Here is a 23,530-nt window from a genome sequence, read left to right on the forward strand (position 1 = left end):
ATCAAAACAACAGAGGGATGTGTGTGTGTGTGTGTGTGTGTGTGTGTGTGTGTGTGTGTGTGTGTGTGTGTGTGTGTGTGTGTGTGTGTGTGTGTGTGTGTGTGTGTGTGTGTGTGTGTGGCAGGTTTTGAGCCTCCTCATCTCGCCGCCCCGCCCACCACGCGCGGGCGGGAGACGCGCCTCTGATGCTGCAGCTCAGCCACGCCCACAGACGCCGAGCGCGACCCGTTCGCTCGACGCGCGCGCGGTGGGCGGGAGACGCGCCTCTGATGCTGCATCTCGCTTCCCCCCCTCGTAGTCGTTGCTCCGTCTCCGGTGATACAAGCAGCCATGGCGACGGTAGTCCAACCGCTCACTCTGGATCGAGGTAAGGCGCGCCGTCTTCGGCGATTTCTTCTTCGCTCCTTCTCCAAATCATCGCTCCCCCAAAATAAACTTCCTCCCCTACATCCCTCCCTCCCTTCGTTTCCCGAGTGGCTCTGCTGTCCGACGTCTGGATGCTGAGCGTGTTTCGAGTGGAGGGAACGCGATGTCGCGCTGCTGGATGCGTTTTCGTCTGTTGCCTGGTGTTTCAGAAAAAAGGCAACTTGCGACGGATGGAGAGATTCTCTCTCTCAATGCGCAGCTCTTTTGGTGTTTGTTTGTTTGTTTGTTTACTGGGCAAGTCAGTGAAACAAATTAATTGCGCGTTTGTTTTGGAGTCAAATGATGCAAGCGACCGGATTTCCAGTGTAGTCCATCATTAGTATGATGGTTTGTAGGACGCAATCCCCGTAGCACCGCTTCTTCATAGAGTCAATACTCTAGATCCGTTTTAATAATATCAGAATGAGTGTGTGTGTGTGCGTGTGTGTGTGTGTGTGTGTGGGGGGGGGGGGGGGGGCAGCTTGATGACCCCAGATAACAGGACATTCACCTCATAGCGTTGGTTCCCACTCTTCCTACCTGTTGTGGTTCTACATGCACACAAGAGCAAACCTGCAGACCAAATTAAATAAAGCTGTTTCGTCTCCTTCTCCTCATAACGACACGGATGTTCTGCGCTCGTTGAAGGTCACGTGGTTGACATTTAAGGCAGGTATCGTGTTATGCAAAATATTTCCACAATCATCACCTACTGAGCGATGTGTCTCTCGTTTTAGACGTGTTTATTCGGGAGCTAAAAGTGGTTTGGCTGTTATCTTTATGCATCTCATCGGACGTGGGAGTTGCTGTCAGAAATAGAGAAACATGAGAGCCACCTCAGGCATTTCCGCTCGTAGGGTAGCGATGGTTTAGGTTTACCGTCCACTGCCGAGTAACCAGAGAGGAATATACTAATATAATCACCCCCACAGGTGGTCGGTGAGGAAACACAGAGGTGATACACTTATAAGACTGTTGTAACTCATTCGATGGTTGACTGGCCCTTTGAACTCCAACATCAATATGTTCTCTGACAGTGATGGGTTGCACAGTACTAGACCACCAGTCTGATTCCTCTTAAGTCCTCCCTAAACTTTCTGTTTTCATTGGCAACGCCCCCCCCCCCAGCTCACATATTGAGTTACCGACGATCAAAGACTGAATATGAAATCATCTCAAAAGAAATTGAATATGAGCCATGTATTTTACTTGAGCTGTTACTTGTATGTTACTTGCATTTCTTGGAATTCTAAACTGTAAACTGCAGATTCAGAACGGATATTGTTTGTTTACTTTGAGTTTAGCTGGTGGGATTATTTTGTGGCAAGCTTGTTTTCAAACCCTGAGCCTATGTAGGAGTATCTATCTGGCCTTGGGCCGGGATTGTACCATGCACAAAGGATTTACATCCGATTTTCAGGAAGCTAATCAATTCGATCATCTCTGTTCGTCTTCAATAGATGAAATCTTTGTCCACAAGGAATCCAACTGCCTGTTGCTATTTTGCGTTCTCCTCTTTCTGTTGTCTTGTTGTTGACCTGTTATGTTTCTATTTATTTGACTATTCATCAGCATATGGTCTTGTCAGAAAGGATTCACAGTGAAGTCAGATACATGTCATTAAGGAGCAGGGATATTGGGCCTTTTGCTCAAGGATACCTACAGCTGGCTGTGGACATCGGGGAATCAAACCCAGTCCCTTTCTTTCGGGAGTAGGACTCCTATCCGGCCTATGTGTTTAGAATCATACTTTCATTCCTCTGTTTTGTTGTGTCTGTTGCAGCGGGAACATTTCTTTCCAGATTTGTTTAATTGAACACGCACACAGTGAGTTTGTTCTTTCGTCCAATAGCAGTGGTCTCTGAGCAGATGCGGAACATGGACCATTACTAAAGGCTATTATTTAGTCGTGACTCGAGAACCTGTATTTATGTGACTCACTCACGCGCCACACAGGTGTTTACCACCATTACGGCGACGAGTAGTACAGTAAATAACCATAGCGTTCGATACGGGAGCTGGAATCGTCAAGCACGCCGCCCCTGCGGCCACAAATCCGTTTGCTGTTTGGTCATTTGGCAGACAAGCAGTGAATTCAAGGCACATCAGTGGATTCAGATACGTCAGAGGCACTCAGTGCTCACTCAGTGAGGACGGGGGGAAAGAGTACGGTGGGTTCAATCCCGGGATTCGACTGGGAGTTGATGAATACCCATCTCCAAGAAACTAAAGGGCGAAGTCTAGAGAATCTAGACTTCTGAGTTCCCTTAGATTCTTCATAGCCTATCCCCTTACCCCCCCCCCCCCCCACACACACACACACACACACACACACACAGGCCTCTTACGTACTTATTGTATGTGTACCTCCTGGCACTTAATGTACGCACTTATTTTATGTTGAACATCCTTGCACTTGAAAATAGTGCTTAGCATCGTGTAGCATCTTATCCTAGTCATCTTTGTTGTATGCAGGGAATGGGTTAACCTAGCGATTGTGAGTGCTTGGCTCTAGCTTCTATGAACATCCTTTCTGCATCGTCAGTGATTTATTGTTTCTCTTTCTTCTGACAAATGTACTCATTGTAAGTCGCTTTGGATAAAAGCGTCTGTTAATTCCCTAAATGTAAATGTAAATGTATTCGGCTGGGAGTTGATTAATATCCATCTCCCAGAAACTAAAGAGAGTCCCCCCTGGCATTGGGTTTAAAGGAAGTAGTTTTGCCGGCCAGCTTCGTTGGAGGTCAGCACACAGCCAGCGTACGCTTCCTGTCTCCCGCACTATTGTTTTGGAGATGAGAGAGTTGTGATAGGCTGATGGGCGTTGCTTATGCGTCGCCCGTCCAATGAGAGCATTGCTTAAGGAGTTTTTAAATGTTCCTTCTTGTAAAAAACAGAGCTTGTATGTCTTTGGAGATACCACCAGTCACATTATTGCAGTTTGCAAATCGTTTCACATGCATGAGATGCTTCATGCATCTCACATTTTACATTTGGTTTTATTTTCTTCCATTATTACCTTTATTATTCAAGACGCACAGGCATTAAAGTCCTGTGTTTTTATTCACCGCTTTAATGAAATGCCAAAAGTCCCTGTTGAGAAAATTACAGGCAGTGAACAAGTCAGTGTTTTACTCGATTTAACTTCATGCCGACTGATGGACATGAAAATACTGGGAACTGGGGGGGAGGTGTTTCTAATTGGTCCCGTCGAGAGACGGTCGGGCTGACTTCGCCCGTCCAACGGAGAATGTCGAGGTTTCAAACCAAACGTAGGCACGGGAAACTTGGACAAGCTGTCAGAGTTAGAACTTTCCCGCTCAAAGTGTTTCTTTTCTGACAAAACGCTGTCTGGCCCCCTAGCCTCTCCCCTCCACTTCAGGGAATGACCAAAAGCGTTTCAACTCTTGATTTATTTTGCCAGAGAGAGATTGTAGCTGGCTGGCTGTTTAGTGACCGAGCCATCTTCCTCTTGTCATCATCGTTTCAGTTTATATGGCCTCTGAGCGCTGATTAAACCCCATCATTAGGGGCAGGAGAGGGTGCTAGCCAGAACATCTATCCCCAACATCCACTGTCTAACTTTAGGCACCCTTAAGCAAGATTACCTAACCCCTACCTGTTCCTTAATGACCTGAATCGGTAGCATCTAACCCCTAGATTCCTTAATGACCTGTCTCATTACTGTCTAACCACTACCTACTCCTTAATGACATGTATCTGAATCCACAGTCAGTCGCTTAGGATAAAAGCATTTGCTAAATAACTAAAAAGAGAAAGCAATACACTAGCAGGGATCCTCAAAGGGAATGTATACAGTTCAGCAAGTGCATCTCTCTCTCTCTCTCTCTCTCTCTCTCTCTCTCTCTCTCTCTCTCTCTCTCTCTCTCTCTCTCTCTCTCTCTCTCTCTCTCTCTCTCTCTCTCTCTCTCTCTCTCTCTCTCTCTCTCTCTCTCTCCAGCCAATTAATCTTGTCTGGGGGGGGGGGGGGGGGGGGGGGGGGGGGGGGGAGAAGCGAGCTGTAAAAGAGAAGATTCGGTTTCTGTCTGGCTTGAAAGTCCAGCAGTCTCCTGCACGAACCATTAGTCTCTCTCTCTTTCAAAGAAATGAATCATCCGTTAAAAAAAAGGAAAAAAAGATCAATAAATATATGAATAAAACGGTAATGAGGAGATCACAGCTTAATCCAGCAGGGCCTAATCGGAGCAGTTTATATAAAGCAGCGTTTGTAGGAATAATAAAAACAAACATTAAATCTCTCTCCGATGCCCATTGAAGTGTGGAACAGACTGGCCCAACCGTTGGCCATCTGAAACGTGTGTTCAGCTGTGTTGAAAGCCTTTGAAACCACGCGGACAGTGTCCGGTGCGATACAACATGCAAGTCTGAGAGCGTTGGCGATCTGAGGATTGGAGCCATTGAATGCTATGATCGGTTGTGTCCGGCGGATCATCGTGGTGTGTGGGAGGAGCGAAGTGTCACGATACTAGCACCACCCGATGTTAAGCAGACTTACTGCATCTCGCGACGCGAGCACAGAAAGTACACACTACTTTGCAGTTGGCGGTAGTCTCCGCGGTGTGTTTCGATGCAACTTTTCTGCCAGACGGGTCAGATGAGAGGCAACGGTGTGGTTCGGAGAAAGGCAGTTGGCGGTTGGTTTGTGAGTCTGGGCGGTGTGTGGGCCCCATTAAAGCCCGCCGAAAACAGCTCCGGAACCTCTCTCTTTTTCTTCTTTTCTTTTTGCCGAGTCGTAGTCGGAGGTTTCCGGGTCAGCGGTGATTGGAGCTGTGTCACGTCCCGCGGCGAGGAGGTCTCCTCAGGGCAGCCTTCTGCTGTGGTTCATCTGCCGTCCATCCATCCACACTCTGCGTGTGGCTCCACTCAGCCCTTATGGTCCTCATTAGTCCTCATGAGTATAAAAAGGGGGAAAGGGATACGCACTCTCTCTGTGTGTATCAAGGCCCATGAGGCAAATTACGCGAGTGATAGACTTGTTAAAGGTCATTGATTTTCACGACGTGTGTGTTTCACACGCGTGTTTGACGACCGATGTTGACGATTCTGACCGTGTCCATATACACCTTGTCGTTTTACATTAAAACGCTCTTGATGGATCACAGCCTTTTATGATTATTAGTGATCTCATTACACTTAGGGGCTGGACCGCTGCCCAGCGTGGCACACACCGCTTCCAAAGCAATAGCTCAAACCTCTTGTCAGGTCGCTGATGCCCCTCGTTGTAATCTGCCCCCGGAAACATCGCTCAGCGGCCTGACATTTTGCTCGTTTATTGAAGGATGAGGGCGACCTTTTGTTAGCCAATAGCCTCGTGCTGAGAGCGATCGCCATCAAGGCTGGGAGCATGTGGGGACGAGGGCTAGCAAGGAGGACAGCACCAAGGCTAGCAGAAGGCTAGCATGACTAAATAATGGGATAGAATGAAGGCTAGCGTGGCGGCCAGTGGAAAGGCTAGCACAAAGACTAGCACATGGACAAGCAGAAGGCTAGCATGAAGTCTAAAATATTGGTTAGCAGAATGCTAGCACAAATGCCAACACATAGGCTAGCACAAAGACTAGGATATATACCATATTGCTAGAACATAGCGAGTTAGCACAAAGACTATCACACAGGATAGCACGAAGATGAGTGCAAAGGCTATCACAAGGACTGTCGCAAATGCTAGCACAGAGACTAGCACATAGCACGAAGGCTAACACAAAGACTTGCATGGAGAGCACAAAAAGAATGCATGTTCGTTGCCATGACTCCTGACATGTTGTTACGCCAACCCCGTTAGACTCTCACTGTATATCTCGGTCCCACTGTGTTTATCCACCTAAAGAAGATGCAACCTCAAAGGCTGCTGTATGCAAAACAGTTTGTGCCCCTAATAACGTTTAAGGCTTGTTTGTTTAGGCTAGCATCACATCTGCCTCCATCATCATCATCATCATCATCATCATCATCATCATCATCATAATCATCATCATCAACGTCCTGAATCCCCTTTCTGTAGTGAATCAATCCGTCTTATTTGATGATGATTGTTATCAGTATGGTCACAAGGACCTTCGGTAAACAGCTTATAGTTGTCCGGTGAAGTGTGAGATGACAACAATACATCTCCATCCAGAAGTAAAGTGCACGATGCATCGCTCCGGCTTTCTCCTACATCAGAACATGAGTGTGTGATGCGAGCTAACTAGCTGTGAAGCTAGCTAAATAGCTCCACACATCAGTCAGAACATGGATGTGTGGAGCTAGCTAAATAGCTCCACACATCAGTCAGAGCATGAATATGGGGAGCTAGATAACTAGCTACACACATCAGTCAGAACATGAATGTGTGGAGCTTAGCTCCAAACATCAGTCAGAACATGGATGTGTGGAGCTTAGCTCCAAACATCAGTCAGAACATGGATGTGTGGAGCTAGCTGACTAGCTGCACTACGTACGCAGTCAGACCTAGCATCACACGTAGTGTGTCAGTTTAAAAGCAGTCGTTCGCTATCAAAGCGGAATGGCTGGAAAGGTTTGTTTCACAGGAGTTATATTCAGCGAGGTGGATAGAAACGTCACAGATGTTTCAAACATCTGTAGCTGCTGTGTAGCCAGTGGGAAATTATGCCAGGGGAGTCTGGGTATTATATCGGAGCAAATTACATTTCTTGTGATTGCATGGCAAGCTTTTTCATTTTTTTTTTCTAGAAACGTCCTGGATGATTCCACCACAGCGGTGGTGGTCCTAGATTGAGTGTTCCAGGTTTGAATGTATATCTTGAGTCAGGACTCGATGGAACATAGCCGGATGTTCCCCAGGAGGCACAGTACGGTACCCAGAATGGCTGTTAAGCCATTCATGGGGAATCGCAGAATAATTTCAAAAACACCATCATGGCCACGATGCTCAAGGGATTTTTTTATTTTTTTGGGACTGCATTCATTCAGCGCTTTTCTAACCATCTGCCATTCAAAGCGCTTAACAATATTGCCTAACATTCACCCATTCATGCTCACATTCACACACAGACGGCGGTGTCAGCCACGCAGGGCCACAGCCAGCTCGTCCGGAGCAGTCAGGGTGAGGTTTCTTGCTCAGGGACACCCTGACACTCGAACTAGCAACCTTCCAGTTACCTGCCAACCCGCTCTACCTCCTGAGCCACATGTCGCCAGGATACAGGCTATCAGATGGATTTTCCTTATCTCCACAAATTCACATTCAGTGATTATACCATATCGTATCCTAAAGCAAATCTCCTCTTCATTTCGCCTCTCAGAGACTACTTTTAATGATCAAACGCACCTTGAACCTGTCCCCTTCTCTTCCGAAGTAACTTTAAACATGTTGCATAAATACAAAAGATTTACATCTAGGCCTGTGATAGGTTCACTCCCTTTGTTACATCAACAAAGATGGTTCTTGGCCTAGAGAATCGAGTCTCTAGCGAACTAGCAGAGTAAGATTTACCCTGAATGTCAATGACTTTTGAGGCAAGAATTACATAACATCGTATGATGAGTTGAAATTATAGACATGAAAGTGTAAAAGGTATGTTTGCATGCTTTTAACCTTTATCCACCCCTGAAGCTTACCGGTCAGGTTCAGCTTCTGATGGTCCAGTATCTGTGGAAAATAACAATGTTTGCTTGGTTTGTTCAGCACAGGCAGGGTTCTCGCTGTCTCTCTCCCTCTCCCCCCCTTCCTCCCATATAGGGTGTAATGTAATTTGCCGTTTGACTGCATAACTGAGTTTAGGAAGCTTTTCCACCATGGGGTCCAGTCCCCTACTGTGAGCTCTACGGCTGTGTTTTTATTTTTTTTCTTCTTGCTTCGCTCTAGCTTCACAGACCATGAAGATCAGACGTTTTGGACCTGAAGAAAACATTTACCAAACTCATAATGACCAAAAACTTTTGCAAACGCACACCAGCGTACCAGAGTGTCGTTCCAACCAAGGGAGTATTTGCATGCACCTGAAAAACAGCACTTTCCCGGAACCTAAAGGTTAATTGCGCTTGCGTGCTTGAACAAAAACACCACAGACTGATATTCATATCAAGCGTTTCATCAGCCTGATTTGCATTGAGCCCGAGACTACAGCGTTTTATGATACATCCGAGCATTAGTGTCATATCAGATGAAGACTGATCGCCAGGAAACTCCACCTCTTGCTCTCCTCAAAGACGGCGCGAGATTAAACATTGCATTTATAAATGAACTGCGGGAAGAAGATCTCGCGGCCGCGCGCCAACGGGCACACGCCGTCGCCAGAGCGCGGGACACATATTATTACCGCACATTACTGCCTATTAACCGGCAGATACTCGCAATTACGCTGTCACACAATGGTCGCTTTTTTCGTACCAGCGGTGTAATTTAGGGATCAAAAAGTGACGTGAAGTAGGGGCCCCGACCGTGCTTTGCCTTCGGCTCTGGCTGGCATTACTGTTATTATTTTTGAATTATCATTATCAATACGTTTTTCACTTTACAATTGTAATTTTTCCATGTGGTGGAGGATGGTGGCCTTGGGGCTGGATAGTTCAGCGCGTTTGAGGCAATATTGAGTTCTGTGTTCAAAACCCAGACAGCCAACGTCTATGCCTCACCCCTTATGCTCATTAATGAGATTTTTGACTATTTCTAGCACTGAGGAAGTTTGGAACCCCAACTTAAACTGTAACTCTCGATGCATCTGCTTCCACACCAATTGTTATACCAAATCAACATATGCCGGGGATATCAATGTCCTGGTGATTGTAATCGCATCTCTACTAAAGTCTAAGTGATTAGTAGCTAGTAGTTTGCTCTTGGCTAGGAATCATTATCTATTTTCTATGCATCATAAAAAAGACATTTATGAGCCCTTTTAAAGCAAATGTTTGCTAAAATGAACCATCAAATACTTATTACTTCAATCAGCAATCTCCGGCTCCCCCAAATGCAAATCAGGGGACCCCAAGTTTAGAAACTACTGCTAAAAAAAAAAGAAAAAACTGTGATATTTAACTTTCCTCTAAAAATCAAGTTCCTGAGCTCTGAAGTCAGCCGCCGCTGCCTTGATGAGGCTAGAGGAGATGCGGCTAACGAGCCAGCAGCTAACGAGTCGCGGGAGGAGACATTCAGCGGTGAAGAGATCTGTGACGCATGGCCTGCTCTCTAATGAGAAGGAATCTCCCATCGCCGCTCCCGCAGAGGCTGTGTGGCTGGTGGAGCGCGAAACCATAACTCCAAACCTCCCGCCGGCTGACATTGTTTACGTCTGAACCCAAGGTGAAGGGGACTTTTGACTCCCGAGGCAAAGTAGATTACCCCTAAGGTGCCTGTTGTGTGTTGTGGGTGTGCCAGAGATGGGGTCTGGGAGTCAAGGTCTCTGTCTCAGGATTGTGTCTGAAATGTAAGGCAGGGGACGGTCAAAGCGAGACATGGTCAGCCAGGACCTGGGGTGATGCCCATGTCTGCAGTTGACCCTTAAAGGGGCAGCATTTGGCTCAGGAGGTAGAGCGGGTTGGCTGATAACCGAATGGTCGCTAGTTTGATCCACGGGTCCTCGACCACCTCAACACTAGCGTTGAGTGTCGAGGTGTCCCTGAGCAAGGCACCTAACCCTAAATGCTCCCGATGAGCTGGATGTCGCCTTGCATGGTTGACACCGCCGTCGGTGTGTGAATGTGTGCATGAATGGTCGAATGTTAGCTGTATGATGAAGCAATTTGAGTGGTTAGGAAAGCGCTGTATAATTGCAGTCCATTTACCATTTCAAGGCATCCTTGAGTAGGATGGCTTAAGCCTCTCACCTTCTCCTTAATGACTTGTATCTGAAGTCGCTTTGGATAAGAGACTAAATAGCGAGAGTAGCCCTGACTGCGTGAGTCTTCTTGCTTCTTCGTCTACATGGTAAAGCTGCAAAGCCGTTTTTACAAGATTCAATGGTTGTATGGCTTGTTTTGACATTTACCTTTTGTCATTTAGCATAAGGTTAGTCCAAGTGACCTCCAGTTGTGGATGAGGAGAACAGCCACAAATTATAGTAGCGCATACCCATTGTTTCTAATAGAGCCACTGGATTGCAAGAAGCTTTGTTTTTCTGACATTGTTCCAAGCAGAAACAATGTGGAATAGTACTACGTGGTGTTATCCCTTTTAACACAGATCATTGGCATGATTCCTTCAGATTATACTGGATTCAATAGGCCTTTGTCGTACTGGTACTGTGTACTGTATACTAGTACTATGAGGTATCCTTTGGATTGTACTGGACTCACTAGGCCTGTGTTGCACTGGTCATCGATACTGTGTACTAGTACTATGAGCTATCCTTCGGAATCACTGGACTCACTTGGTATTTGTGGAACTTGTATCATGTACTGTGTTCTAGTACTATGAGCTATCCCTTGAAGGCTTCTGCACATCCCAGTTTTAATAACATCAAAAATTATAAATGGCCCGATATAAAAGCCTCTGGATATACAGATATGTTTTATCTGATTTAATATCACTGTTCTATATTGGCCTCTCTTCCATATTGGCTGATGGTGAGTTACTCTTTGAGCGCACGTGACTTGCATACCTAAAAAATCATCCCCAACGTGGATCAAAGCAAACAAACCACACACAGCGCTTTTATTTTGTAGTATCTGCAACACTGGCCCCCACTTCAGACACTACACTCCGGCCACTACAGAGGGCTGCGAGAGTGATTCATGGCTGAGCAGCATTATCATGACAACCCACAGGGATTGTCCCACGCCCGCGCCAACAACAACCATTACTGGCCTGCTTCCCGCCTGCAGTCACCACAAATCTTGATATCAGTAATGAGACAGCAATTTTCAGGCTACGACAAACAATGCACACCACGCTTTTATTGTGGCGGGTTCAAGACAGAACTGGGTCAGACGACGGATTGTTGAGGTGCGAGCTTGATTGTCTTTACAAACAAACAAACTTTGAAATACGAATGAAAGCGTACAAATGGGGAACGTACCCTTTTAGCTTTTTTTATGTTGTAAAACAGTATTGTTAATATTTTATCATATTCAGGAGGTAGAGCTAGTTCTATCTCCGGCTCCTCCTCGCCGAGGATCGAGGTGATCCTGAGCAAGACACCTCTAACTGCTCCTGACGAGCTGGCTGTCGCCTTGCATGGTCGACACCGCCGTCGGTGCGTTCATGAATGGGTGAATGTTAGGCCATACTGGTCAGAAAAGTGCTGCATAAAATGCCATTTATCCATTGATCAGACGCTGTGATCCAGAGCCTCTTACTGTGAATTCAGAGGCGAGGCGCTGGGAGACGGGTATGGGGTTCAGGGCCTCTTGCTCGGGGATGCCTGCATTGCTCAGGCCATGGGCGTTGGGGATGGCTGCGCAGGTATACTGAATCAACAAACAGAGCACTACTCTCTGTACTTTTGGCCCGGCAAGACTGCACACCTAAAAGCTTTTCCTGCTCCCCTCAGCGTCGCTGCGTGGGTGCTGAAGTGTTTGTGTTGCAGGCATCGATCCGTTGACCTGTGAGCAAGTAAGGATGAAGGCATGCAGTCATGTAAACGAAAACGCTGGGAAATGAGCAAAGCAGATCTGCTGGTGGAACACCGCAACCGGTTTGAGCTGGTTTCGTAGAGGGGGTTGGAGTGTGCAGAGGTGTGCGAGAAGTGAAAAAGTGTTTTTGGAACATTTCTTATAGGTGGATGTACTGTACACTGAATGTACTGCACACTGTAAACGTCCTCTTCATATTGTACCCTATTTTGTGTTATTATGCGGTTTTGCTGTTAATCAGGTCGTATATATTTCAGTAGAACGCGTAAATACTTAGTGAATAGTTTGACCTTCCTCCACACAACGTCCAATCAGAAATAAGTTGTTTCGTTCCAATGAAGCGCTGGTAAAATCGGATGGAGCAGAGGAATTATTTTCATTCCATTATTATAGTAATTCAATAAAGAGGTCCATGTTAATAAAGTTGTATGACTAACAACTATTCGTGCACATTGTTGACTGCCAGGGAATGAAACATATTATGAGTTAACGTCGCTATTAAAACTCACGCTCTTACTCTGAAAAGCCTCGGGCTCTCCAAAAAATATAAACACACCGTTATAAAAAAGTAACGACTTTCAAATGTAGTTAGGCGAAAGCCTCCGCCGTAAAAAGCTGTTCGCATCTCTTGTTCAAATTTATTACTCAATCCCAAATGCATAATCATCACCATAACAGGTTTCCTCAGAACAAAGTTTCCATTTATAGCGCCAAATAGTAAAGTGTGAACGCATCCCCAAGTGGGTTCTGGGAGTTCGGCTTTTTACGAGACCCCCCGCAGAGTCTGACGGCGGTGGATTAATCAGCAGCCTGCGAGCTCACTCCGCTGAATTTAAAAGGAGAGAGAGAGAATGAGAGAGAAAAGTAGAGGGAGAGAGAGAGAGAGAGAGAGAGAGAGAGAGGGAGAGAGGGAGGGGGAGGGGGAGAGAGAGAGAGAGAGAGAGAGAGAGAGAGAGAGAGAGAGAGAGAGAGAGAGAGAGAGAGAGAGAGAGAGAGAGGGAGGGGGAGGGGGAGGGGGAGAGAGAGAGAGAGAGAGAGAGAGAGAGAGAGAGAGAGAGGGAGAGAGAGAGAGAGAGAGAGAGAGAGAGGGGGGGGGAGGGAGGGAGAGAGAGAGAGAGAGAGAGGGGGGGAGGGAGGGAGGGGGAGAGAGAGAGAGAGAGAGAGAGAGAGAGAGAGAGAGAGAGAGAGAGAGAGAGAGAGAGAGAGAGAGAGAGAGAGAGAGAGAGAGAGAGAGAGAGAGAGAGAGAGAGGGAGGGAGGGGGAGAGAGAGAGAGAGAGAGAGAGAGAGAGAGAGAGAGAGAGAGAGAGAGAGAGAGAGAGAGAGAGAGAGAACGAGGGAGAGAGAGAGAGAGAGAGAGAGAGAGAGAGAGAGAGAGAGAGAGAGAGAGAGAGAGAGAGAACAAGAGAGAGAGAGAGAGAACAAGAGAGAGAGAACAAGAGAGAGATAGACCTTAAAGTCAGGGTCGACTACACCCCCCCAGCATAATGGATACCTTGAAAACCACACACACACACACACACACACACACACACACACACACACACACACACACACACACACACACACACACACACACACACACACACACTCACAGCCCATCGACACAGAACAGATAACACCTTGACTTTGCTGTTCTCACACTTTCTCATGCATAGCATTGAGCGAATACAAACAAGTCTGCTGTGTTGTGGATCTCTCTTTCCTTATCTATTCCCTCACTCTCCCTCCCTCCCTCCCTCAGTCTCTCTCTCCCTCTCTCTCTATATTACTCCCTCATCTCAGTCTCTCTCCCACTCTCTCTCTTTGTCTCTCTCTCTTGCTTTGAGCGAATAAAAACAAGTCTGCTCTGTTGTGGATCTCTTTTCTCATCTATTCCCTCACTCTCCCTCCCTCAGTCTCTCTCTCCCTCTCTCTCTATTACTCCCTCATCTCAGTCTCTCTCCCACTGTCTCTCTTTGTTTCCCTCTCTCTTTCCTTCTGCTCGCTCAGTCTCTCTCTCCCTCTCTCTCCATTACTCCCCCATCTCAGTCTCTCCCACTCTCTCTCTCTGTGTTTCTTCCCCAACCAGTCTCTCTCTCCCTCCTTCTTTCTCTATGTCTCCCCCTCTTTCCCTCTCCCCTCCGTCCCTCCATCTCTCTGTATCTCTAACCTAGCCTCAACCTTGCATCCGGCCCATCGATTTGTCCCGAGATCGCAGACCCACGTCTCCTCCATTCTTTAGTTATTGTCTTTCTTTCCTGCTCGCAGTGTGTTCTGTATCGCGATATCGATTTATTTTATTTTTTGCGAACTGGAGTCTATAGTCTGAACCGTGCGGAGTGAACATACTCCGACAAAAGAGGACTATAGACTGTGTGAATGCAAGAAGCAACTGCATAGTAAATAACGTTAGTCAATGAGAGTAACCAATCAAATTTCAAAACTGCCAGGTCTCCAATCAGATGAGAAACAGCTGCCGTTTTGGCAGTCAGTGATAGTGTTTGATTATATGGACATTGATCAAATAAAATCTGGCAGACTCAAGTGTTTTGTGTTGGGGGATTTGGGCGAATGAAGTTCCAACTAAACCAACGTGAAACGGACATCTTGAACCGAAGTCTTTAAACAAAGTCCTTAAAAAAATACAACCCTGCAGAGTGTATCTTACGTCCCACGTGAATACAATTTAAAATGGCGTTCAAAACGTTAAATATTATATGAGTATGGCACACAATAAAAGAGGAATCTGATTCTGATCCTTTATGATTCGAACAGGTCAGATGGGAGGTTTATTAGAATTTCAGCCAAAATAAAAAGATGGTTGTCAGCGTTGGAGGCAAACTCGGTTGGACAGGTGAAGGATGGGCCTGGGAATCGGCCAACGAGGTTAAAAAGTCAATTTTTCATTTCACGGTGTGTCTTATCTCTCTTGCTCTCGTTCTCCTTTCTCGCTCTCTCCCCATTCTCAGTTCCACAGTTCAGTTCCTTCTCTTCCTTTTCGCTGTTTTCTCTAGTTCTACATTTGGGGCATTTAGCAGACACTTTTATCTATCCAAAGCAACTTACAATAAGTACATTTGTCAGAAGAAAGAGAAAAAACATATTGCTGTTGGTACACTAAGGATGTTTATATAACCTTGGCACCTCTCTCTCTCTCTCTCTCTCGTTGCTAGCTACAACATGCTAGCACAGCTTAACGTCCCCTCTGTCTCTCTCCCAGTCATAGCTAGATAGCAAAATGCTAGCACAGCTTAACTTCCCCTTCTCTCTCTATGTCTCTCTACCAGACATCGCGCGGGCAATCGAGCTGCTGGAGAAGCTGCAGGAGTCCGGCGACGTTCCGGGCCACAAGCTGCAGTCCCTGAAGAAGGTCCTGCAGAGCGAGTTCTGTACCGCCATCCGGGAGGTGAGTTGGCGCCCGGCTTGACGGACGGGACAACGCGTCTTAATGAGGAGGAACAGGAAGGAAGGGAGGATGAGGAGAAGGACGAGAAATCAATCCCAGCGGAATCAACACGTCATTGAGTTTTTTTCCACTATTCACAGCCGGGCCTGGTATCCACAACAAGCTTGATTCATGTTCGAGTGACACTGTCCCTGCGTTCCGAAACCCATGCTACCATACTATTACGTATCCTAGAAAAGAAGAGTAGTATGACCCAGTATGGGGAATAGTATGTCCACGTAGTATGTCCCAGCTAGGACATAGCTCCTAGCTGAGTTTTGAAGTGTCTCTGAGCAAGCCGCCTCACCCTGACTGCTCCCAACGAACTGGCTATCTCTTTGCATGGTAGACACTGCCGTTGGTGTGTGAATGTCTGCATGAATGGGTGAATGTTGGGCAATATTGTAAAGCGCTTTGAGTCGCCACTGGTTACACTGGTGACTGTATAAATGCAGACCATTTACCATTTACCAATACATAGTATGGAAAAGTATGCAGTATGCCAAAATCACTGACTGCTATGTGCTTGTAAGCATAGTGTTAAACCTTCACTCGCCTAAATCGTCAGTGCAGCATATGCCCTGGTAATATAATATTGGCAGACCCAACAACAAGCTGACGTTACCAAGTTCTGCCCAAAATACTGTTCATTGGTGAGGAGAATAAAAACAGACTCTTAGATATTTTGGGGGTTGAGGCATTTTGACGTTTCATTTCTGTTTCGAATTGGTTCTTTCGTATTCACATGAAAAGGTTTAGCTCCACGGGTATTAGGATCATCGCACCAGCGCTGTCCAACCGGTCGTTAAAACACAAGCAGGAGGTATCAAGGACAACTATTAAACTTCACGATAAACAGCTCTAAGCCCCCCTGGAAGCACTTCACAGAGACCCTCGTTTCAGAGGGCGTATTAGGGTTAAAGTCGGTGCCGGCGTACAATTGTGTCCTTGGACTTCAAAAAAGCAGATAGCTGTTTGCTTCGTTAGTGTTTTGAACAGCGCTCTTTCCACAAGGACCATTTAGAGACAATGTCGAATAGGTTTCAGAGTGTTATCTTGCATAAAATGGTGCGTTTGGCGCGGGTTAGCGTGGGTGGTCTGTGTTTCAATGGATCATTCAAAATTGACAAAACCAGCTGTGCAGGTCTATTGTCGGCTTTATATGTGGGGATGTGAGGAAACATTTTAAATTATAATAATAATAATAATAATAATATTGTCTCCTCCCTCCCTTCCTCCTGGCACTCTATAGTGTCATGTTGCTTAGTAACTGGTAATTGTCATCAACACACTAGAAGGAGCAGGGGCCAAGCCTACTCATCCATTGTTGGTGCTACTGACCAGTGTTTTTTCCTCTGGACTTCTGAGGGATGCTAAATGGTAATGAGATGCTAATTAGGCTAGATTCATTGTGCTGTATTTGTCTTGTTGTTCACACAGATTTGCACTGCATGAACCAAGAGCATCTGTAGGATTTAATATATAAAAAATACAGTTGATCTTTCACTTGAGATGACGCTGGATGGGGGACGGAGGTGATGAAGGAGGGGTGATGGAGATGAAGATGGGTTTGCTGGAGATGATGGAGAGGTGACAGTGGGGTTGATGGAGATAAAGTAGGAGAAGGGATTGAGATGACGATGGAGATGTTGATGAAGGAGCGATTGAGATGATGATGGAGATGTTGATGAAGGAGTGATTGAGTTGATGATGGATATGATGATGGAGGAGTGATTGACTAAATGAATCCGGGGTGATGATGGGTGAAGGAGGGGCGATGCAGGCGGCGATGTAGGGGGTGAAGGAGAGATGACGGACGGACGGCTGAAGTGAGAAGTGTCAACACTCACTAAATCAAGCAGTCTTCGACCTCACACATCAAAGACTCGCCCTAAAGACACTCCTATCTTCGCGTCTAAACTGCTGAGCTCATGCACAGAAATAACCCGTTTGAAGGGCTTGGGTTTAGATTGTGTGCATACCCTCAGTGAGCTCCACCTCCGACCTGTTGAAAAACGGGAGTCTCAACACATAGAAGGATGGAACCATGACGGTTTAATAGCCGACTCTCCTTCCCCCTCCTCCTTCTCTCCGTCTCCTCCACTTTCTCGTCTCACATCATCTGTCTCACCGGCTCACTGCATTCTGAGTCATTATGTGTTGCGTGCGCGTGTACGCACGCACGCGCGTGTTTGTTTGTGGTAGCGCACAACTTTTCCATCAGGGCCGGAGTGACCCCTGCGGGTCTCTCTCCATCTCTCTTTGTCTTTCTCTCTCTCCCTCTCCCTCCCTCCCTCTCTCCCTCTCTCCGTCTCTCACCTCTCTCCCTCTCTCTCTTTGTCTTTCTCTCTCTCTCTCCCCTCTCTCTCCCCATCTCTTTTTGTCTTTCTCTCTCTCTCTCCCCCTCACTCTCTCTCTCTTTCCCATCATGCATTGCGGTCACGGATCTGGGTTAATGTAAGTCCTGGTCCAGCGGTGACCTACTAGCAGCAGTACAATGAGCGGAGAGAGCCGGCCGCATTAACAGTTACACGCCCCCTGTTGAGCACGCACAGAGGCTGAGAGCGACCAGCAATCCATATTGGATCAACAAGGCATTAGGCTGATCCAATATGGACTCTGAAGTGCTGCTCTGAACAGGTTCATAAACAATCAGATGTACGTGTGGTGGTCCTATCCCGCTCCACCGATAATAGTATGAATGTATGCATGAGTGTATGCACTCAGTGGGGTAAAATGCTTGGATAAATCTGCCCACCGAAGGGCATATATGACAGCTGTTGGACTTTTTTTGGGGGTTGTGATTATATAAAGTGCCTTTAGGTCAGAGGACAAGTAAAACTTTACAACAGGAAATCACAAGGTTAGGCTAGTAAGGGGATAGGGTCGAGAGAGAGAATACGAGAGAAAGAGAGGGAGAGAGAGAGAGAGAGAGGGAGAGGGAGAACGAGAGAACGAGAGAGAGAGAGAGAGAGAGAGAGAGAGAGAGAGAGAGAGAGAGAGAGAGAGAGAGAGAGAGAGAGAGAGAGAGAGAGAGAGAGAGAGAGAGAGAGAGAGAGAGAGAGAGAGAGAGAGATAGAGAGAGGGAGAGGGAGAACGAGAGAACGAGAGTGAACGAACGAGAGTGAGGGAAAGAGAGAGAGTGCAAGAGAGAACAAGAGTGAACAAGAACCAGAATGAAAGAGAGAGCATGAGATGGGGATACACGGCGGGGAGTGTGCGTTCAAAGAAATGTGGGAGACTTCGACAGACAGAGAAGATACCTTGCAAGAGGAACGTCAACACGGGCAAGTGGCTACAGTGGGAGAACAGCCCGGGGGGCCTGTGGAGCTCATTGTCTCTCTCTAAGGACCAGGCTGCTACAAGCAGAGAGATACAATCCAAACAATCTGACACAAACACATACAGAGACAAACAGAGACTCTGTGTGTGTGTGTATCTCTCGCTCTCTTCTTGTCTCGGTTCCATATGTGTGTTGCCTTTGTGTTATTCATAGAAACAGAGATGAAGAAATAGAGTGTCTCAGAGTAGATGGAAAGAGAGGTTGTCATTATTCTTGGAGATTACAGTCTGGGTGGAGGTCTCAGGTTGTCTGCTCTGTGGAGAATGAATGCAAAGAAAAAAAACGTGAGACTGTTTCAGGCACGGATTCAATCTCCCGTTTCTTTTGGGTTAGCTAACCCTAACCTTCCCAGTGCTGATAGAGGACGGAGCAGGACTATGCATCTAGGAACCGCACGCAATGCCAGGAAGTTAAGATTACCCACGTTTTTAAATCATGATACAGAGTTAGTTAATTCAAGCTTCTTCCAGAAGGGTGTGTGTGCAACACCGTTAAAAATAATTGTGAGATTTCCAGCGCAGATTTGGCATTTTACACGTTTCCCAATTTACTGCTTTCCCAAAAACTAGTGGCTGGCTTGACACTAACAGCATGTGTTGATGGGTAATGTTTCACTTGTTGTTTGTGATAGAGATACGGCCAGCTGAACTATCAGCTACTCTTGCTTGGCAAAAATGAAAACAAAATGTGTTGTTTGCAGATTTTTATACCCTCTCCTATCAAGCCCACCCTTAGTCAGATTCAGAAGGGCTGCACAGCGATATTCAAAACAACTAAGACCTCTAAATGGTAAAGAAACCCTCCTAAAACCCAGAGGGAACAAATGTTCTCTTGCTATCTATCAAAACAATAAATACATTGAAATTGAATCTTTTGACCCTCACGATTAAACCACAATATGAGTTTTCACAGATTGATTTCAAAGCAGAACTTCTAACGACCTTTGATCTCTCAAGGTCCAACTGCGAATGAATGATGAACATTTATCACAGAGGTCGACAAATCTTCTGTCCGCTTACTGTTTGAATGTGGACGACGAAAAGTTGAAGCTTACTCTTGGATTTGACTTTATCGTCATTCATGTGCTCCATAAAATGTCTTCCTCCACCTCCGTCAATTCTTTCATCGTTGACAGTCTCTTGTCCGCTCTCTCCCTCTTCATCTCTCTCTTCCTCTGTCGCTCTCACTCAGAGATATAAAGTCCTTTCAAGTCTATGCATCAAATAGGCATAAAATAATAAAGTCCATCCATCAGTGCCAGGTCTTTAGTCTCTGTTCCTCTGAGTCCATAAACAGCCTCCTCCTCGAGAATAAAACAGGGAAATGTCAACTACTCTCTCATCACTTTTTTATTTTAATGACTTGTTATGACGGAATAAATATATCTTTTTTGCTTGATAAAACCGTAGGGGATGAGACCGTTCAAACGCTTACTTTGAAACCATGTTCCTTAAAGCGGTTATCTTGAAGATCTTCAAAGACAGCAATTTAAGTAAATGCCAATTCAAGTCTCTCTCTTTTGGCCGATGAGGTAACCAATGGGGACTGGGCCTACAACCCACTGAGGAATGACCTTGCACTAGCAGGATTCTTAATGTTATGTACCTCGTGTCGATGGCAAATCTCCTGCCATGCATTCAAATCACAAGCGGTGCAGGCTCGCTTAACTGACTTCTGTGTCGTTTAGTATTTTTTCACCATAGGTTGCGCCAAAGAGAACAAAAAGGAGATCAGAGATTTAACATACTCGCAACTTTACATCTTAACTCTGTTACTACTCTAAAGATGCACCATGGGCTGACTACTAGAATGACTGCTGTATATTTAAGATTACCTTACACTTACAACCGCAAGCTGCTTTTAAAGACTACTCCTGTAGTCTATAATACCTCAAGGTTTTATGGTTTGTGACTAAAAGGGTTTTAGGGAAGTCAATGGAGGAAGAAAAGTAAAAAAAAACGCCAATACAAAAAATGCTTTTCCACATTATACCCAATAAGTCCAATAGATATAAAAATAAAGTTAAGATATCATGAGATACTGTTCCTTCCTCTGGCATCTCTTTAATGGAAATAAAATACAAATGCATTATTACTTTGAATAGTTGTTCTAGCATGCATCAGGGTTGTAGCCACCGTCCATGAAAGAGGTAAAGGAAGTCGTAGAGGACAGCCTCATAAAAATAACGAAATGGTCTGGCCTACGCCCGCAACTAAGTGGCTAATCAACACAATGTTGTGTGTTCATTATTCTGACTGTTATTGCAAGTGTCCTAAAGTGGACACCTGCCTCCTCTCCCCAAATCCCACCGCTTTGGCGCATCAGAGATGTAAATAAACACCCAATCAGACCAGATACTTTGACTTCAGGGCAGCGGGTAACGATTGGTTTGGCAGACGCCTTTATCCAAAGCGACCGGTAACGTGGTTAAGGAGCGGGCTGTCTTGCTGAAGGATGGCTACAGGCAAGTCTTGAAATATCTGGGACACACCGAGAAACATCCCTTTCCGATAATTGGCAACCTGACTACCATTGCTTATTACTGCCTGAAGCCACTTATTGTTGAATCTAGATTGGCTTGTTGTGGTTCATTTTGTGGATGCCTATTATGAGCCTGTGTGTTTTAGCAGACTTCTAAGGAGGCTGAGAGCTGCCATTGTGCAACAGCATCCCATCTGAAGCTCGATCTGTAGTTCATAAAGAAACGAGTTGACGTTCCAGCTTGGTATATCCTTTCATTTCACGTAGTTTACGCAGACGTCCTCTCTGTCGCAGATCTTAGTATTATTTGCTAACACTTAGAAAAATACTTTGGAAGGAAGGCGAAGAACACCAGAAGAAAGCTGGTGTCAGTTGTCGAAACAGACTCTGATAACGTTACCACTGACGGTCAGGCAGAGGAATATCCACTGGAGTGAGTGAGTGAGTGAGTGAGTGAGTGAGTGAGTGAGTGAGTGAGTGGGTGAGTGGGTGTGTGTGTGTGTGTGTGTGTGTGTGTGTGTGTGTGTGTGTGTGTGTGTGTGTGTGTGTGTGTGTGTGTGTGTGTGTGTGTGTGTGTGTGTGTGTGTGTGTGTGTGTGTGTGTGTGCATTTGTGTGCATTTGTGAATGCGGATCAGAGTTGGCCGTCTGGGACAAGGAGCAAGCTGAGAAAGGATATAAATAATTTAGGAAATCTATTTGAAGAACTTTTTAATGAGAAAAGTTTGTGTTGTTCGTTTTAAAGAACGAGAAACGATTAAATTATTAACATCTGAAAATGATTATAATGATTATATGATTATAAATAAAATGATAACCATAACTAGTCCTTAACTCACCTTTTCTACTCCAATTCAAACACTTCTGGAGTCAAACACCGTCAATCTCATTATCCTATCCCTTTTCCAACATAAATGACCCTACACCATGATGAGCCATTATCGACAAATACTGACTAAAAATCACCATAATAATCGCATGTTTTCATCATTAACTAAACAGTATCTTTGACATAGATACTACATATTGTTAGCCTCATAGCAATTGCCTGAATCATATTTTAAGGTTTATCTTGTATTTAGCCTAAAAAATGCCCAAGTCAAGTCAATGACTGAGGCAGATATTGATTATGGAATGTAAAAGGAACTCTGATTGGCTTAGGAAGTAGCCAATGAGGCTCAGTGAATCAGCAGCATCAAATTGGCCAAAATATGACTTCGGCAATTATTAAGCTATAAACTACGATCCCCAACATCGTTCAAATCCACTCCAATCAATCAAGTCAAGTCAATACTAACCACCCCCTCTCTGTTCCCTCTCCCTATAGGTCTACCAGTACATGCATGAAACCATCACAATCAACGGATGCCCGGAGTTCCAGGCGCGGGCCACAGCCAAGGTAAGACGGTGGCCGCCATCTTGGAGCCAGTAGATCCATCCAGGAGAGTGGCAGCAGCTGCAGCACGCCCATAAATACATCTAGTGGTTATAATGGTGGGCGGCTGGCTGTAGTCTTCTTCTTACGTGAAGTCTGCACTTCTGAGCAAAAGCGCTTTTATTATGGGCTTTTCACACCATATAGCACCCTGTTTAAGACAGTCAAAGTTCCAGAGAACCAATGAGTGGATTGACCATTAACTGAAGAGTGATTTTTATAGGCAGAGGCGGAATAGACCTTTTTAAGCACTAGAACATTCCGTGCTATGTTTATAGCGATATTTACGATATGCTTTACATCTCCAATGAATTGCTATGGCATACTGATAGATAGAAAACCCAACAAAGGGAGAAAAAGTTATTACATTTTCCACCCACATGAGTTATACAGTCGAAAACTATTCTGTGATACTTTTTACAGTAAATCGGTCAATTTGAAAGGCATACATTTGCAAAACATTGCTTTATTAACTGACTGAACTCATCCGCTGCATAATAACAGCTGTCAAGTGAAGTCTGAGCATCGATGAGCACAAAGTTTAACGTCACAACTGCCGCACAGAGTTTATCACAGTCCAATATGTAAATATATGCAAATGAGTTCACACTTTATCCTCTGGATAAATGTCAGAAAGTGAGCGTTATCATTCTTCTATATTCTGCCAATAAGGGTTAGGGTTAGGGTTAATTTCTAAGCCCTTTTCAGTAATTTACTCAACATTAGTTTGTTATAAAAGCATAGGAATCGACTCCGTGATCAACATAGCTTGGAGAAGGGGACATTTTAAACACATGGTAGTGACAGGTTGGACGTCAGCCATCTGCAACATCTCGAAGAAAAACTTTTTGGCCACTTTCGAGACATTTGCTTGCAGAACAGTGATGGTT

The 23,530-nt window shown here is 45.5% G+C and overlaps 1 protein-coding gene across 2 annotated transcripts in view; it reads left to right on the forward strand.

The window, feature by feature from the left end:
- Positions 1-213: 213 nt before the first annotated feature.
- lin7a (lin-7 homolog A (C. elegans)) overlaps positions 214-23,530 on the forward strand; it is a 40,121-nt gene continuing 16,804 nt past the window's right edge. For both annotated transcript variants that reach the window (XM_030341905.1, XM_030341904.1), the window contains exons 1-3: positions 214-367; positions 15,226-15,344; positions 22,533-22,604. In XM_030341905.1, the coding sequence (XP_030197765.1) occupies positions 331-367; positions 15,226-15,344; positions 22,533-22,604 (228 nt within the window). In that variant the 5' untranslated portion in view covers positions 214-330. The remainder of the gene's footprint in view (positions 368-15,225; positions 15,345-22,532; positions 22,605-23,530) is intronic.

This window comes from Gadus morhua, chromosome 19, assembly GCF_902167405.1.
Source record: "Gadus morhua chromosome 19, gadMor3.0, whole genome shotgun sequence".
Classification (NCBI taxonomy): Eukaryota; Metazoa; Chordata; class Actinopteri; order Gadiformes; family Gadidae; genus Gadus; species Gadus morhua.